This window comes from Euleptes europaea, chromosome 4, assembly GCF_029931775.1.
Source record: "Euleptes europaea isolate rEulEur1 chromosome 4, rEulEur1.hap1, whole genome shotgun sequence".
Lineage (NCBI taxonomy): Eukaryota > Metazoa > Chordata > Lepidosauria > Squamata > Sphaerodactylidae > Euleptes > Euleptes europaea.
This window is the reverse complement of record NC_079315.1, coordinates 91215711-91233305: the sequence shown is the minus strand read 5'-3', so window position 1 is coordinate 91233305 and position 17595 is coordinate 91215711. Positions and strand designations below refer to the sequence as shown.

The following is a 17595-nucleotide window of genomic DNA, read 5'->3' as shown; positions in this document are numbered from 1 at the left end:
ACAGTGTAAATAATAAGCACCTATAGTCTCTTGCCTTGAAAACCCCAAAAAAGGTCGCCATAAGTCGGCTGCAACTTGATGGCACTTTACACACATAATTGCCAGGGATTTAATGCAAGTTGACATTACATTGTACAGATCTGAATATCTGTTTACAAAGCAGGTCACAGTAAAATATAATATTAACAACCTACAACCTACGCTGGACAATGATACTCCTCTTTCACAGGCATTGTGAGGCAAACCTTTTGTTGCCCACAGACAGCCTCTGAACCTTAAACAACTTCTTACCCACATCAATGCACTTCATAACATGGACATGGCCTCTGGGACCAGGGCCTGGAACAAACCAAGATGCCAATTCTGTTCCCATGCTCACTCTAACAACACAATCACCGGACACCAGCCATACCATCTCAGATTCATTCACTTGTTCATCTTTCAATGTTATATATGCCATCAAATGTCAGCAAAGCCCTTCCACTCCCTACATCGGAGAAACAGGTCAGTTCCTACCCAAATGACTAAATGGACATAAATCCAACATTAAAAACCACAACACTGGAAGGATGTAAACACCTTTCTTCCAGCACCATGGTCACAAGCCTACACCTCCCGCCCATGCCGTGTCTCCTATTGGTTGAAATTCATAGACCAGAGATCTGAGTATAGATCACTCTGACCACTCAAGTGAAGCACATCAATAATACTTTGCCATGCAATACTAGAAAGACTAGTGCTACTATTCAATTAAAAACATTTAAATCAGTCCAGCCATTTAGTCTGGATGTGCAATTATTCATCCACTCAAGTTTTTAACCAAGAGTTCAAACAATGTTATTGACAGCCCCTAGCAGGTCAATATTTTTTCTGTCATTGTTCAGATGTGCAAGAGGTGTTCCAGTAGCATCATCAGAGCTTAGTTAAAACTTGAATAAATGAATCATTGCAAGTCTCAGACTAAATTTTATGACTAATTCCCTTCTAGTACGGTCTTCTGCCAGTGGGTGAAACCTTTTGGTTCCATCTGGCATTCCCTCAATAGACCCTCCATCCTGCCTTACGTTTTCATTTCTGACTGTGTCTTATATATGTATTTTAGTTCTGGCTTTATCTCATTTTCTGATCTGTTTTTATAATGCTTTAATTAATGGTTAGCTGCCTGAGTGGCCCTGATAGGGCAGAAATGCTGGATATAAATTTGGAAATGAATAAATAGTTTGGATAGGATCATGAACAATTCTTCCTTATGAGTTTCTTGCTTCCCGCATAATGGGCTAGCTCTCTTTCCACCAATATTATTGCTTGACAGTTCTAGCTGGGTTGTCAGTGCTGGAGAGGTTGTCAAATTCATAAAACATTGATCAGTGTCCTAAGCCATAAAGTTTCCTTTCCAGGAGCCCTATGAATCGTAAAACGAACACTGAAAACGATGCCGTGTTTGCGCTCATTTCATTCAATGCTTCATGTTCACTGTCCTTTACAAAGGTCATCTAAGCAAAAATTGCTCAAAAGTGCAAACTCTTGCAAAGGAATCAATACATCTAGACCTTCAGTAAAGAAGCAGAAGCATAAATAAGACATGCCAGTAGAAACACAGTTTGAATAATGAGCACCTTTCATTGCCAGGGATTTAATGCAAGTTGACATTACATTGTACAGATCTGAATATCCGTTTACAAAGCAGGTCACAGTAAAATATAGAAGCTGACAGCATTGCCCATGGTGCTAGCTGGAGTGGGAAAAAAATCCATTTGGAAATTATACTCTTATACTTTAAGTGATTTGGGCCTATTTTGTTCAACTACTCAGGGATTTGATTTTTCTTAAAGGTGACATTGGGTTGGATCCAGACTAAACTGGCAATTTCCACCAATTCTCCCTTCCTGTTGTAGACCCCCCGGGTGTCATTTCTCAGGACCCCCTAACCCCCAGGAGCAGCACTTTGTTGAGATCAGTGGGCGGCAGGGGGGAGTCAGGGAAGTTCTGCTGAGAGAAAATACAGTTGGATCCAACCGGTTGTCCATAAATCAAATACTTTGTGTATATTATTTTGCCAACATATTCTACCTGGTAAAGATAACTAGAATTCAAACTCATTATTCTATGTAGATAGGAAGAGGGAACACATGGCACAATCCATTTCTTCTTACATCATGGATGTTGCTCACAAATCTGAAACTCACTAGGAAATTTCCTCACGGGTCCCTGCTTTCAACTCTGGCTGCTGACCCCCCCCCCCACCTTTCTCTACCCTTTCCTTCCACTTGCTCCTCCAATCTTTTTCTTCCGCACTCTACCCCTTCTCACCCTTATTTATTAATTAAAAACATTTATATCCCTCTTTTTCTTATGGTTGAAGTCAGTTTACCCACAGTAATACCCACAACACTGGTGCCCACATCCCCCTTGCCCTCCCACTGCCCCCTTTCTTCTGCCCCCTCCTCACCACTCTGCTTGCCTATCCCCCTCATTATTCTGCCTATCCACCTCCTTCCTTGCTGCTCTGCCTGCCCACCTACCCCTCTCCTCTGCCTAACAACCCCCTTCTCACCATTTTGCCCACCGCCTCCTTGCCATTTTGCCCATCCTCCATTCTCCTATCTGCTCTGCCTGCCCACCCACCCCCTCGCCACTCTGTCCATTCACCCCTCCTTGCCATTCTGCTCACCCACCCCTCTCCACTCTGCCTGCCCATCCCCCTTCTCCCTATTCTGTCCACGCAACTGTCCCCTTCATTCTGCCCATCTACCTGTTCCTTGCCGCTCTGCCCCACCTCTCTCTCTGCTGCTCTGTCTGCACATCTTCTCCTTGGCTTCTCGGTGCACTGAGTGCACATTTGCTTCTCTGTTTTGTGTGATTTCACCACGATCCCTCTATTCAGATTTTTCTGCACACCTGGGGAAGGGTCTGCCAAGTTTGCAGAAAATGTCCATAGTCTGTTCATGACCCCAGTTTTTGGATTAAAGTATCTACAGATGGAGCCTTTTAAAGCACTCCTTTAAAAAAAAAGGAAAAGGAAAAACACAGATAAAAAATCGAAGCAACCACTAGAGGGAACAAAACACGTGAGGGGGGGGGACACCTGACGCAGTATGGGCACACAACCAACAGAAATAATACATGCATAATAACACGGTTATGGCTAATCCTTTATGAATGTAATTCCTGCTAAATGGCACACCAAAGATTATTTGCTTCTTACATGAAGATCCAAATTCACAAACTTTTCTGGTCAAACACTAACAGGTTTTTTTTTTTTGAAAGCTGTGTTTTTTCCATTTTCAACACATTTTAAATGCAGAAACTGTAACTGAGTTGCATCTTTAAAATTTAGCAATAGTATCAAGGTTATGTTGGAAGAGGTTCTCCTGAAGAAATAGTGTTGACATAACGCAGGTATGTCAACACTATTTATGCAAGAGAACCTCTTCCCAATTTCACTTTCTACACACTAAGAAGACAAAAGTTTCAGCAAGGAAAAGAATGAGATCTCATAGCAACCCCTCTCAGAGGTTTACATTAGAGATCCCACTACAACGGTTCTTCAAAATTTGCCTTTGCAAACGTTTCTGTTAGGAGTGCTACTCTGAATAACAGCAGATTCCGATATAATTTTTACAAGTTGGGGTTCTGTGAGGAATTGTGAGGGGGGGAACCCAGGAGATTTCCCTTTCCTGGGGTTGGAGGGGCTGTGGCTCAGTGGTAGAGCATCTGCTTGGCATACAGAAGGTCCCAGGTTCAATCCCCGGCATCTCTAGTTAAAGGGACTAGGCAGGTAGCTGATGTGAAAGACCTCAGCCTGAGACCCTGGAGAGCCGCTGCCGGTCTTAGACAATACTGACTTTGATGGACCAAGGGTCTGATTCAGTATAAGGCAGCTTCATGTGTTCATGTGTAGTGCAGGACAGCAAGTCAGCTGATCTCTGAGGCTAGAGAAATAACATTTTATTCATCTAGGCCTCAGTGTCAATAGTCTTAACATTGTAGTACAAGTGGCCCTTTAGCACTAATCACTAAGTTTCACGATCCGGTGCACAGGAAGCTGCTCTTCTAGTGCCGTACTTGACCAATACACTGTAGAAAAGGGCATTTTAGTCTTCCCCTTCTCCCATGCCATGTAAGAGGATGTGGAAACTAAGTTAAGGAGATATGTACCATATACCTTCTGGAATACTATAAAGTTCTTAGGTGCTTGAGCGGACAAGTTCCCCTTTATCATTAAGCTTTTGCCTTTCCTCAACATTTCATTCCTCCTGGTAAGCAATGAGTATCCTCTGTCCCCACTGGGCAATTTTTGGAGTATTTTGGTTCTTTTTTCATTTACAAACTTAATTTTTCTGCATATCTGAATATATAAAAGACAGTACTTTTCAGTGGGTCACTCTGGGAACAAATGACAAAGAATGACAATTGCAATCCATCGGCCCCTTTCAAATGAGTATAGGAATTCAATGAGTTTTGTTAATGGCCATTGGAAATCATCAAAGGAAGGGTGATTTGATTGGTTGCTCAGCATGGTGTAGTGGTTAAGAACTGGGGACTCTAATCTGGTGAACTGGGTTTGATTCCTCGTTCCTTCACACGAAGCCTGCTGGGTGACCTTGGGCTAGTCACAGTTTTCTCAGAGCTCTCTCAGCCCCACCTACAAGGTGTCTGTTGTGGGAAAGGGTCGGTGACTGTAAGCCGCTTTGAGACTCCTTATGGTAGAGAAAAGTGGGGTATAAAAAACCAAGTCTTCTCTCTCTTCTTCACAAGGTGATATTTACGGGCTGTTTCCATAGGGCAGACCACAATGCTTTTATTCCCAGCATTAATAAAAATACTACCAGGAATTGCACACACATAATCACAATTACAGAACTTGATCATTACTATTAATTTAAGATCATGACAAAAATGTATCATCTTCTTTACTTAATCATGGGTCTCCAAAACACCCATTTTAATATGTACCCTAATATGCTGCTTTTTATGGCAAGGAGCATTGGACATTTGTGAAAGAAAAATTCCATAACAGCTAGGTTCCATAACCAAAGTAGCTACAGGATTACTTCCTCTTAGTCATTCCGACATCCCCAAAATGGGTTAAGGAAGCTCCAGGTACAAGCATTAGCCCCAAGCCAGGAGTTCTCAATAGATTGCCAGGTGTGGTTTATCCTGGGCGGCTGCACCTAACAGGCTGAAGGGTATGAAAAGGAAGTGGAAGAGTGTGGACTTGATTGGAGGTCAGGAGTTGCTAGGGAACCACCAGGCTGTTGCTGTAGGAAGACGCCAACAACTAACGGGGAGGCAAGAAACTACTCTGTTTATTTTTGGACTGTCTTTTTTTTAATGGAGATATTAGTATGGGAGATGGAGTTACATGTCTGATATCTCTGATACTTCCTTCCAATATCCCTGGATTTCACAGCAGTCCACCTCATACAACTTAGGTATTGCCCAGTACCAACATGCCAGTACCAACATGGCAATCTATTACAGTTACTTAATTGTAGCAGACTAAAATACTAGTTATTTTAAAAATGACTTCATAATTTCCCTTCAGACTTGTTGAACTGGTATACTTCGTTCAATTAAAACAAATGGCCTCCCATATTTGCTCTTTCATATGTAACAGGAAGCCTTACATTTGATTTCCCTTAGCAACAGTGGCCAATACAGTTGACAACATCCAGGTACTAGCTGGAGATCTCCTGCTATTACAACTGATCTCCAGCCAATAGAGATCAGTTCACCTGGAGAAAATGGCCGCTTTGGCATTTGGACTCTATGGCATTGAAGCCCCTCCCCAAACCCCACCCTCCTTAGGCTCCACCCCAAAAACCTCCAGCCGGCGGCGAAGAGGCAACCCTAATCACTCAAAATACTTCAACCTGAATTAGATACATTTCAAGCTTTTGTTAGATTGAAGATGTGGCTAAATGGTAGGCAGTATCTTTAAACACGGGCTTATGGGTGCAGGAATTCAATTTGCATTTGAAAACGTGCGCCAGGCAGGGAAACGGTAGTTATACAAGAGTATAAAAGTCAACGCATTGACCTGGGCTGAATAAAGACCTTGCATTCATGGCTCATGACCAAAGCTGATTTCTCCACACCCATCTCTCCCCTGGACATCACAGACTCTTCTGCAGACCACCCCTCACCCCATCACGCCTGCTATTCACATTGACATACTGTTAACATTGACATACTAACGCTTGTCTGAATTCCCTCTCCTCTGCTTAAAGACAGATGGATTCGCATTCTAGCTGTATCCGAAGAAGTGAGCTGTGGCTCACGCAAGCTCATCCCCTGCCAGAAAATATTGTTGTGAGTCTTTAAGGAGCGACTGGACTCTGGCCCTTTTCTGCTTATACAAGAGTGTTTGACTTGAAGCGCAAAGAGGCGATCTAGGGTGGCAAAACAAGGCACCCCGTGACCTGGAGGCAAGCGCGGTGACCTTTTCACCCTTGCAAACTGCAGCTGGCGTCTGCTGCAAATGTGCCCCCTAACCAGCTGGTCGACGCACTCGGGACTCCTTCGACGTGGCCGCTCCTCTCGGTGCCAACCCGGTCCGGTTCCTTTTCCTCCCCGAGGGGCGGAGCTGGGGGCGCGGCGCGGCTGGTGGGCTGCACGGGGCGGGCAGCGGGGCGTCGCTTTCCTCGGGGCGGGGTGGTCCTGGGCTGTCCCTCCCCGGGCCGGCAGTTCCTGCTTGGGCCGGCGAGCTGGACGGACGGGCGGGCGGCGATGGCGCGGCGCCTGGGGGCCGGGCTGGTGTCGGCGCTGCAGGCGCTGCTGCTGCTGCTGCTGTGCGTGGGGCGGTGCGTGGGGCGGGGGCCGGCGAGGCCGCCCCACTTGGTGCTGGTGCTGGCCGACGACCTGGGCTGGAACGACGTGGGCTGGCACGGCTCGGAGATCCGCACGCCCGCCCTCGACGCCCTGGGGGCCGGCGGGGTGCGCCTGGAGCGCTACTACGCCCAGCCCCTCTGCACCCCCTCCCGCAGCCAGCTGCTCACCGGCAGGTACCAGGTAGGAGGCGGGGAGGGTGGCGCAGTGGGGCGGGGCGGAGAGCCTCGCAGGGGGGTCGCTTCGTTCCCACCAAAGGCACTCGGGCCAGGGCTCGCTTCTTCCCCAGGCTCTTGAGAACTTCTTCAAAGTAAGCCTGAAATGAACGCATGAAGCTGCCTTCTACTGAATCAGACCTTTGGCCTATCAAAGTCAGTATTGCCTACTCAGACCGGCAGCGGCTCTCCAGGGTTTCAGGCAGGGGTCTTTCATCTCACCTACTTGCCTGGTACCTTTAACTGGAGAGGCCAAGGATTGGCCACATTTTGTGCAATAGTCTATAAAGTTCGACCCCTAATGTTGGGCTGTTGCAATTAGAGAAATCATAATTGAATCAATTTTAGTCTGTTATACATTGTCGAAGGCTTTCACGGTCAGAGTTCATTGGTTCTTGTAGGTTATCCGGGCTGTGTGACCGTGGTCGTGGTATTTCCTTTCCTGCCGTTTCGCCAGCAGCTGTGGCAGGCATCTTCAGAGGAGTAACACTGAAGGACTGTCCTCTGAAGATGCCTGCCACAGCTGCTGGCGAAACACCAGGAAAGGAAATACCACGACCACGGTCACACAGCCCGGATAACCTAAAAGAACCTATTATACATTATTTGGAAATTTTAATTAGGAATGTGTGTTTTTTTTTTTGGTTGAACTGCTGAATTTTTTTTCTACCTTTTGTATAAATGACATGTGTTTTTACTGGCTTATGCTGTATTAATCAATCAAACAAACAAGTGATGCCAAGGGATTGAACCTGGGGCCTTCTGCATGCCATGCAGATACTCTGCCACTGAGCCATGGCTCTCAGTTCCTGCTCCTGTTATTTCTGACACATCTTAAGCCTGGGTGGGTCATCTTGAGGATTCTGGGGCATTTTGCCGTTTCTGTGAGAAACTGACCGTGCGTTTGCAAGCCACTTCTGGTGCCCTCTGAACTGAAACAGCTGGTGCCCTCTGAACTGGGCTGCCCTGGTCACTGCCCAGTCTGACTTTGCAAGTGAACTGACCTTGACCTCTCCCTGATGGTACTCTGTCTTCACCCCACCTCTTTCCACAACCACTGAGATCTTGCTTTGCTCAGGAGGAAGCCTGCTATACCTAACGATTGCAGTTTCAATATGAGATGGCTTTTGACGTGGTCTGGCCCATTTTAGGGCTCTGGATATAGACTTGAGCCCCGTGGCGCAGAGTGGTAAGCTGCAGTACTGCAGTCAAAAGCTCTGCTCACGACCTGAGTTCGATCCGACGGAAGTCGGTTTCAGGTAGCTGGCTCAAGGTTGACTCAGCCTTCCATCCTTCCGAGGTCGGTCAAATGACTACCCAGCTTGCTGGGGTAAAGGGGAGATGACTGGGGAAGGCTCTGGCAAACCACCCCACGAACAATGACTGCCTAGTAAACGTCAGGATGTGACATCACCCCATGGGTCAGGAATGACCCAGTGCTTGCACAGGGGACCTTTACCTCTCTTTTATATAGACTTGTGGCTTTGCTGTGTTCTCAGACATCTTTTTCTTTTGTTTTTGACTGAATGTCTGATGCTGGGTGATTGGGGGCCAGTCACACACTCAGCCTAAACTATATCACGAGGTTGTTGTCAGGATAAAATGGAGGCGGGGAGAACGATGCATGCCGTTTTGGTTACTTGTTAGGGGAGAAAGGCTGGGGGTGGGGGGGGAGAAGAGGTTGAGAGACTTGAAAGTTTGCTCACTTCTTTGATGTGTTGTTTGGTTATACTATTGAAATGATTATATGGGATCAGTGTAGATACCTATGATCTTTGTTAATGTAGTGAGGGGGAAATCATTTGACGGAGAGCTAGACTTGAGAGTGAGAGACCTGGGTTCATGTCCTATCCATTAACAATCCATCTTAATTCTCAGGTCTGCATCATTAAGGGTGATTTTTCCACCGTCAAAGTTACTGAAATTGTGTAGGGAGATTGTGTAGGTTTATTTCTTCTCTTATCTCCTTGGACTCCAGATGACATTGACCATTCATGCAGGATCAATTTTGATTCTCGCTCAAAGCTCCTTTTTAAAATCCAACCATTAAAATGACTATTCACGGTCCCGATGCAAGAGGAGAAAGTCAAACAAATTCCACCTCTCCCCATTCTTCATGGAAATACTTCGAGGCAGGGGGCAGAGCAAATTACTTGACGGCACTTTACACACACACAAAGAAATGAGAAGCAGGTATGCGCTGGCTTTGCAGTGACATCCAGAATGATGGTTCAGCGTGAAGAAATCAAAAAAATATGCGGGGCACTCCAGCCTGGAACCCGCTGCAAATTACCAAGCATAAATGGCCATTGTGTTTAGCACACAGGAAAAACGGTATGCAGGATTCAGGCAATTTCCTATATGAAGTGACTGTTTTCTTTAAAGAAAGTTTGAGGTTTGGGAACAAAATATTTTTGAGGTGTAGGCTTTGTTCTCCCTCCTATTGGTATCACAATTTTTAATTCTTAAGACTTGGAGGTATTATATTTGCTTCTTTTTCATATTCCCAGTAAACATTAGTCCCATGAAACTGAAATCTCACAAACCAAGTTGTAAAAACAATTAATAGAGCATGCATAGAAGAGAGTCAGCAGCGCCTTGGTATGTATGTTGAACAATTGTGTGCTGGGCCATTTTGCTTGCAAGATGCAGGGCTGGATCTCTGCCCAAGCGACTAAAAAGAACCTCTGAGGGCCAGAGTAGTGGGAGAAAGTGATGGGTTCATCATCTTACTGACCTGTACAGCTGCTAGCTGGATACAAGGGGAACAGCTGAGGTGCAGATTGGGCCACCAGTGGTCACCGTTTGGCACCGGCACGTCTGGACACATAACAGTTCTCATCTCTCCCTTCTCCTGTTACTTGCCTGCACGCCAACACTGTTACAGGAAGATGTTGTAGGGAGGGTGGTCATGGTGGCAGCGGCAACCAGGCCCAAAAGGGTTGTCTATCTCTGATATAGAATATAGAGAAACCGTTAATTTTTTTTTTAGTTTGACTGTACGTTTGGAATGGGTAATTATTTGGTCTGGAGAGACCTCTAGTGGCTTCTTTGAATGTTGTTCAGTAAGATGTTTAAAATGGTTTCCTAAGCCACTCTTATCTGTTAGAGAAAGTAACCTGTAATTCAAAATGCCAAATATGGCTTACTTGTGCACGTTAGTAAGACTTTTAGTAACGTCGTCTGGTGCAAAATGTATGCTTTCAAGGGGAGCAAAAAAGTTCTCAAAACCCTTTTCAGCTTGAATATCATGTTTGTGAAAACTTGAAAGAGTTGAGCAGAGTAAAGGAGGAGCTATTAAAAGCAGTTTATTGAAACTAACAAGTGCTTCTAAATCTTGCCGCTGATTTAACTAGCTTTCCGTGCGTGCATTGCTTTGTATGATTGGGAGATTTTTTGTATAGCAGATGTATAGCTAGATACCTCAGGGTCCTGTATTGAGGGGGACAGAGATGGAGGCAGAAATAATTCTGCCCTGAGGCCTGGTTCTTACAAAAGCCTATACCGCCAAACTATCGGTTTCCTAGATGGCACAACGTGCATACTGGGTTTTTTTTTAGTTAACGTATCCCCTGTTAGATTAAAAGCCACAATGTCCCCTGTTAGGTTAAGAGCTGAACTGTGTTCAGTTTCCAGAACAGCTCTCAAAGTTACCATCCGTGCATTGTGAACTGTGAGCCCTGGGTCAGCCGATTCTCCACTCCAAACAGTTGCTGTGGGTAGTATCAACGGGCAGGTAGGCCCAGGTTGGTTAAACGCATACCAAAATCTTTTAACTTCTTACGGGATTCTGAATCCTACCTGCTGACTAAATGGCTGACACTGTTATATTTCAAAGTGACAATCAGAAGTTTGAGAAAGAGGGAACCAAAACCAGGCTCTGTTTCTTTCTCCCAGAATACACATTAGAACAGAGGTGTCAAACATACGGCCCCTTGAGAGCTCTTAGGCAGCCTGCTGAGGCAGCCGACCTCCCCGGTCCCGATCAGGGCTGGCAAGCCAGCTGTAGGCTCACCAGCCAAGGCATTTCTCCCCCCACCCCCCATCCTGAGGTATAAATGATCAAAGACTGTTACATAAAAGAAAATTCTGTAAGAGTATCATTGTTTTAAGCATGCTTGTATTTTAAGTAAAAAATAATATCATTAATTGACTTTGCCTGTGCTTGTGTCTCCAGTATCTCTGGCACTTAATTTTATGGTTCACATGACTTTGGCATGACCAGGTGACATTTATGTCATATCTAGCTCTCATAATAAATGAATTCGACACGCCTGCCTTAGATCCTCAGTGCTGTCCAAGCTGATATCAGGTTGGTAGGTAGACTGCATGCAGAGCCACTAACTTTTGCCCCTGTTTTTAGACAGGAACCGTGTGTTTTTTTCCTCCCCAACGTTCTTTAAAAAAAAAATGTAGTCCAGGGTTTGCGGTTTTGCAAAACCGATAAAGTATCAAATGGTGATTGTGAAAGGAGAATACCTAACATGGCCATTGACTGTACTTTGGCATCTCCTGTTCATGAAAATATGATATTGGTAGCATAAAATGTGTGGATTGACACTCGTCCTCCAGAGCATAATGTATTTTGGCACTGTCATGAGTACAGAGCAAATTGCCAACTCCTGGGCTTAAAGTAGTTATTTTGAAAATCTTTTTTTTTACTTGTGCGTTAACACTGCATCTCGGGCATTGCTGAACAATGTGGCATGACATTATCTCTCCAAATGGTTTTGTAGGCTTGTTGCAACCCCCGCCCCCGCAAGCCATATAATGCTTTCTCATCTCTAAGCTTAACCACAAGGCCACTTCCTTCTTTTCCAGACTTACTTTCAGCTCCCTTAAATGCTATTTTCCAGCTGTCTCTCTCACTAACCTTCCATCAGCTCCCACTGGTCGCTCTTAGGGAGAGGCAGATCCTAACCTCTCTGTCACAACCACCTCCTCCCCTGTTGTCCAGCTTGCCACTTAAAGTTTTGGTCCCAAGCATCACTCTCAGTGGTGCCTGCCTGCTGAAGTGTAGCATGTGCTGACTAGGGGCAGGGCCTTCTCAGTGGTGGTGGCCCATCTGTAGAATGCCATTCTTTTTTAAATGAATTACAGTTTATCGAGGCACTACGAGTTAATATGCTACAAAAGCATAATCAAATCCATAGATTAAAAATAAATAAAAGGCCAGGGAATGGGGGGTCCCCAAAGTTAAAATGGTTACATAAAAATAGCATGGAATACATGAATAGAAATTATGTGAAGAGAAAATACATAAACTTCTACTCAGGCCACATGACCAGTACTCAGTAGAGGACAGGATGGACAACTAAAAGATTAATATCTACCATTAAGCACTGCAAAGACAATAATGGCATATTGCAAAATAATTCAAATATCTTGAACATAAAGGCAAAAATTTAACATGAATGCCATTCTTCTTGAAGTTGTCAAAAAGGGCAAGAGTCCAGTAGCACCTTAAAGACTAACAAAAATATTTTCTGGTAGGGTATGAGCTTTCGTGAGCCACAGCTCACTTCTTCAGATACAGCTAGAATGTGAATCCATCGGTCTTTAAGTAGAGGAACAGTATGTAAATGTGAATAGCAAGCTTGATTGGATTAGGTGTGATATGCAGAAGAGTCTGTGATGTCCGGAGGAGAGATGGGTGTGGAGAAATCAGCATTGGTAATGGGCCATGAATGCAAGGTCTTTATTCAGCCCAGGTAAATGCATTGACTTTAGTTTGAATATCAACTGTAATTCAGCAGTTTCTCTTTCCAATCTCCCTTTAAAATTCCTTTGTAAGAGAACCGCTACTCTTAAATCTGCAACAGAATGTCCTGGAAGGTTGAAATGTTCACCCACTGGTTTTTGAATATTGTGGTTTCTGATGTCAGACTTATGTCCATTTAATCGTTGTCTAAGAGACTGACCTGTTTGTCCAATGTAGATTGTGGAAGGGCATTGCTGGCATAAATCACATTAGAAGATGAGCAGGAATATGAACCTGAGATAGTATGGCTGACATTGGTGGGTCCAGAGATGGTGTTCCTAGAATCTATATGAGGGCAAAGTTGGCACCTTGGTTTGTTGCAGGCCTTGGTGCCAGAGTCCATGTTCTTGTTAAGTAGTTTATCATCATGGGTGAGAAGTTGTTTTAGGTTAGCCGGCTGTCTGTAAGCAAGAAAGGGACATCCCCCCAGTGCTTCAGCGAGGGAAGTGTCACAATCCAGCATTGGTTGTAGGTCCTTAATAATACGTTGGACTGGTTTTAGTTGGGAGCTATAAGTGACAACCAGAGGTGTTCTGTTGTCATTCTCTCTGGGCTTATCTTATAGTAAGTTGTGCCTGGGTATCATTCTGGCCTTCTCAATCATCCTTCGCACCATATCTGCAGGATATTGTAGTTGTAAAAATGTTTGCTGTAGGTCTCTCAAGTGTGTATCTCTGTCTGAAGGATTGGAGCAGATGCGACTATAGCGTAGGGCTTGGCTATAGACAATGGATTGTCTGATATGGTTGGGGTGGTGGCTGGACTCATGTAGATACATTTGCCGATCTGTCGGTTTCCGGTACAACGTGGTGCTTGTGTGTCCCCCATGGATCCGTACTGTGGTGTCTAGGAAGATGATTTCTTGTTTGGATGAATTATTATTAGATGAATTATTATTAGATGAATTATTCCAAACAAGAAATCAACTTCCTAGACACCACAGTACGGATCCATGGGGGACACACAAGCACCACATTGTACCGGAATTCACATTTACATACTGTTCCTCTACTTAAAGACCGATGGATTCACATTCTAGCTGTATCTGAAGAAGTGAGCTGTGGCTCACGAAAGCTCATACCCTACCAGAAAATATTTTTGTTAGTCTTTAAGGTGCTACTGGACTCTTGTCCTTTTTGACTACTGCAAACAGACTAACACGGCTACCCACTGTGATCATTCTTCTTGAAGTTCAACTGGCATCTACTTTATTTGCTTTTAGGAATTTTTTTTTGTGTGTGGTGCTTATTCACACACACTTTCAAGTAAACCTTGAAAGAGCTGGGCCATCTAGTGTCAGTGGAGCAATGCAAACATTGCCCTTATTGCAATAATATTCCCTAGTGTGGCATTTTTCTCAATAGAACTGAATGGCACCCATTCACTTACAGGAGAAAGTAAAGCGGTACAATCAGGGTCACCTTTAGGGTGGAGCCTTCAGCTTGTCCCTGGTGAACCCAGTGTCCCTAGATAGTGATGATGAAGCTTTCTTGTATCGCTGTATTCCATTCTGGATCTTTTTTCTTGATTATGCTGAATTATTTAATATTCGTTCCACTTTACCAGTGATTTGCCCCCAGATGGAGCCATTGTTCTTACATTGTGTATTTCTGCCTGTTGGCACAAGGGCACCATGTATTTCTCTCCTTATTCCGGATACAAGGCTTCTGCTTCAAGCATCCTGATAGCTACTTTAAGTTGGTGCAATTTAAAACATAGGACAGGGTGTTAAGTTACTGTGACGGATGGGTCTTCGCTGGAATTTTCCAATGTGAACTTTGATAGAGTTTTTCAGCTTTATGACCATTTAAAGAATAATACCTGTGACTCAGGCTTAGATGTCTGCACAAGATTTACTTACCATAATTGATTGGTTTTACATTCGTTCCTGGGATGGTGTTAAGACACTCTGTGTATATTTTGAGACTTCTGTCTGGAATGAAGGGACTTACCTGAGAGCATGTGCTTCAAGGCGAAGTTGTTTTTCTCCTCTTCAAACAAGGAGGAAGATTGGATTTGGGGAACAGACTATGTCTGATCACACTTTTCCGAGCTTGCATATTTTTGTCATTCCCAGTCTTGATAAACCAGGGGGTCAGTTTTGGATTGGAAAAATGGCGTGGAGAAAAGTAGGATCCCCTCTTCCTCCTGTGGTGGTCCTGACCAGAATTGGGCAACAGAATGCAGCTTAAAGGAGTTCTGAGGTGGTAACTCGCTAAAACAGTGGTGCATCCTTGGTGGTGCAAAGTCAGCGATACCCTTGTCTAGCTCAGCCCTTACAACTCATTCCTGAGCCTGGGGGCTGAACGGCTTAGGAGGTGGCAAGGGGCTTGCACCGGTGTCCGTGCCACTTGTGCTGTGCAAACTGGCATGGGTGCTGGCATAGTGTCACCTGCGTTGCCCCCCCCCCCAGGACTGCTGCAGCAGCAGCGTGGGCCTAGGATGCTGGCTTGGCCTCCTGCCAGCGTCCTGCCAATGCAGGCATCCCTTGCGCAGGCATCCCTTCCACGCCCCGGAGGCGTTCCGGGGGCGGAGCTGCCCGTAGACCTCTTTCTAATCCCTTCCAGGCCAGGAATGCCCCCCCTCCACCACAGCTCAGCATCGCTGTTTTCAATGGGGCTGTTTGCCCCATTTTCTATTTTTTTAAAGGCCTATTTTAGCCTTGCAGTGGCCAGGAAACCTCTTTGGAGGCACCGCGGCAGTGCCTCAGCCACACCGTACCCTGCCTCTGCAAGTCTTAGGAATGAGCTGTTCGTACCTCCCCAACAGGGCAAATCTGTGATAGTACTGTCTTCTTAAAAAACCCTTTTCCCTCCAGACTCTGTAAATACCTCAAATTAGAGCCTCCTGTGTCAGTTCAGCCCAGCCATCTGCTTTCCAATCAAAAATGAAAATTGATATTTTATTGCATTGGCCTGTGATATGGACTGCCGTGGATTGTTCAGAAAAACTCTATGCCAGATGCTTGTACCCTCCCAAGCAAATGACACTAGAAGAGCTGGCTAGACGATCCGAGGCAAGCAGCTGATGGCTTTGCAACATTTTTATTTATTTGACATAAAAATAGCCCAAGGGGATGGTGGGGGGGGGGACATCAAAGACAGAGACTCCTCCATATTGCCATATGTCAAAATGTGTAAATCCAGGTCATACCTCACAGTAATTTTTGCATGACTAAGATACTCTAAAAATAATTGATCTTCTCCTTTCTTTAGAACTTTGAGCAATTTTGGCTTCATGAAGTGCAGCTTTGGTTATTGCTAAGCTGCTGGTGAGCTAACTCTAAATAAAGGCAAACAATGTGCTCTGGCTGGCTGGCAACAGCAGTGAATTTTCTTTCCACTTTGTTTTTCAGTCTTCCATTTATGTTCAGTTTCAGTAGCCCCCTTCTTTGCTTTCTAACGCCAGCTAGAATCCACCATTTGAGTAATCTTCAAGCTTCTTGGCTCTTCCAATTGTTTTGTTTGGCTGGCAAAAATCTCTATATTTTGCTAAATTATATAATTTGGCTAATCATTATACATGTGGTATTCATCTTTTAAAAACTGCATTTCAAAATAGGCTAGTAGAACCATGACTGGAAAAATTAGATACAAGTTATTTATCACTTCCATGGTTTGTTTTATTGAAATAGGAAACTAATTTGCATTTAATTAAAGCTTGCAAATTTGGAAAGGACGTTGAGAAAACCTTGCAAAATTTTACATAGGGATGGGGGACATTAAGAGTAAAATGTAAGTGTGTCCAAGGATATGGTTGACAAAAGACCTTGCTGAAGTGAAACACATCTGTGTATGGTCAGTGCCTGGATGGCCAGCTTCCAGGGAATCCTCTATGATCAACCTTGAGTTCCAAGGCTGTGGCTTCCTTTATTGAGTCAATCCATCTTTTGCTGGGTCTTCCTCTTTTCCTGCTGCCCTCAACCTTTCCTAGTAGTATTGTCTTTTCCAGTGACTCTGGTCTTCTCATAATGTGACCAAAGTACGATAGCCTCAGTTTAGTCATTTTAGCTTCTAGGGTCAATTCAAGCTTGATTTGATCTATAACCCACTGATTTGTTTTTTTGTCTGTGCACGGTATCTGTAACACTCTCCTCCAACACCACATCTCAAAGGAATCTAGTTGCTTCCTATCAGCTTTCTTCATTGTCCAGCTTTCACACCCAATAGGGAATACGATGGTATGAATTAACTTGATCTTTGTGGCCAGTGACACATCCTTACACTTCAGAATCTTTTCTAGCTCCTTCATGGGCTGCCCTTCCCAGTCTCAATCTCCTTCTCATTTCTTGGCTGCAGCCTCCTTTTTGCTTGATGATGGAGCCAAGGAATAGAATGTCTTGAACAATTTCAATTTCTTCATTGTCAACCTTAAAGTTGAGTAATTCTCCTGTAGTCATTACTTTTGTCTTCTTGAGGTTCAGCTGTAGTCCTGCTTTGGCACTTTCTCTTTTAACTTTCAGCAGTAGTCGTTTCAAGTCTTCACTATTTTCTGCCAGTAATGTAGTATCATCGGCATATCTCAAATTGTTAATGTTCCTCCCTCCAATTTTCACTCCACCTTCATCTAAATCTAATCCAGCTTTCCTAATTACGTGTTCTGCATAAAGATTGAAGAGATAGGGAGATAAAATACATCCATGTCTAACACCTTTGCCAATCGGAAACCATTCCGTTTCTCCATATTCTGTCCTAACCGGGGCCTCTTGTCTTTACTAGTGGAGCATATTGAAGTATCGGGGGTTAAGGTTAAGTAAATATATTATGCACACATACATACCCTCCCGCT

At 44.5% G+C, this 17595-nt stretch overlaps 1 protein-coding gene across 1 annotated transcript in view; it reads left to right on the top strand.

Moving 5' to 3' along the window:
- The first annotated feature begins 6732 nt into the window (after positions 1 to 6732).
- The window catches only part of ARSB (arylsulfatase B), a 73810-nt gene continuing 62947 nt past the window's right edge, over positions 6733 to 17595 (top strand). The window contains exon 1 of the mRNA XM_056848272.1: positions 6733 to 7014. Within this exon, the coding sequence (XP_056704250.1) occupies positions 6733 to 7014 (282 nt within the window). The remainder of the gene's footprint in view (positions 7015 to 17595) is intronic.